This window comes from Anarrhichthys ocellatus, unplaced genomic scaffold, assembly GCF_004355925.1.
Source record: "Anarrhichthys ocellatus isolate YVR2014 unplaced genomic scaffold, GSC_Weel_1.0 scaffold1120, whole genome shotgun sequence".
In the NCBI taxonomy this organism is placed as follows: domain Eukaryota; kingdom Metazoa; phylum Chordata; class Actinopteri; order Perciformes; family Anarhichadidae; genus Anarrhichthys; species Anarrhichthys ocellatus.
Genome location: NW_022281094.1, coordinates 11,377 through 12,424, shown reverse-complemented (window position 1 = coordinate 12,424; position 1,048 = coordinate 11,377). Strand labels below are relative to the sequence as shown.

General features: G+C 48.0%; 1 protein-coding gene across 1 annotated transcript in view; it reads left to right on the top strand.

The window, feature by feature from the left end:
• Window positions 1–260: 260 nt before the first annotated feature.
• The window catches only part of LOC116377318 (glutamate receptor ionotropic, NMDA 3B-like), a 3,269-nt gene continuing 2,481 nt past the window's right edge, over window positions 261–1,048 (top strand). Inside the window, exon 1 of the mRNA XM_031838930.1 lies at window positions 261–789. Within this exon, the coding sequence (XP_031694790.1) occupies window positions 634–789 (156 nt within the window). The 5' untranslated portion in view covers window positions 261–633. The remainder of the gene's footprint in view (window positions 790–1,048) is intronic.

Here is a 1,048-nt window from a genome sequence, read left to right as displayed (position 1 = left end):
CGCTACTCCTTCCCGTCGAAAGGAGTCAGCTGAGGTGGTTTGGGCATCTAATTAGGATGCCTCCTGGATGCCTCCCACTGGAGGTTTTCCGGGCACGTCCAACTGGGAAGAGACCCTGGGGAAGACCCAGAACACGCTGGAGAGATTACATCTCCCAGCTGGCCTGGGAATGCCTCGGGATCCCCCAGAATGAGCTGGAACATGTTGCCGGTGAGAAGGAGGTCTGGGTCAGCCTGCTTGGCCTGTTGCCACCGCGACCCGAGGAAAATGGATGGATGGAACAATATGAAGGTTTATTTTCATCTCTACAAGCTTTCGTGTTACTCGTGTAAATCACATCTGTTTACATCAGAGGTGGTACGGTGCCTTCGATACCTTTGTAAACACAATGAACTGAACTCCAGCCTGTTTGATAGAAACACCACATGTTACTGAGACAGAACAAGTCACATCTGTATGGAAGCATACCAGCGCAATTATGAGTAAGTCACAATTATGACAAAAGGTCTCCAATCTTTTCTCCATCTGGCACTGCAGGGTTGTAGGAGCTCCTTTTGAAGTGCGTTTCTTTCTCCAAGTTCCCTGGTAGGGACGTTGTTTAATTACTGTCTTCTTCTCTGTCAGACTCTTCAGATGGGGATCAGTCACTTTTCGGGACTCTTCGTGTTGTTGTGCGTTGGAGTGGGCGGAGCGTTGCTGACTCTGGCATGTGAACACGGTTTCTACCAACTCGTCCTGCCTCACATCCGTCGCCGACAGAACCTCAAATACTGGCTGCATACATCACAGGTTAGACTCAGAAGGTGTTTGTGTGTGTTCACTATACATTCATGTTGTTTTACTGTAAAAGACAAAAACATCATTCCTGCTGCAAAACTGTGTTTACAACAAAACCATCAACTGGCATTTAGGCAGCGGCAGGTTTGGGTAGGGTGATAAGGAGGTGCAGAGGCCGTGTTGAGGTGATTGAAAAGGTTCTAAATAGTTAAGGAGGTGCAGATGACGTGTTGAGGTGATTGAAAAGGTTCTAACGTGTTAAGGAGGTGCA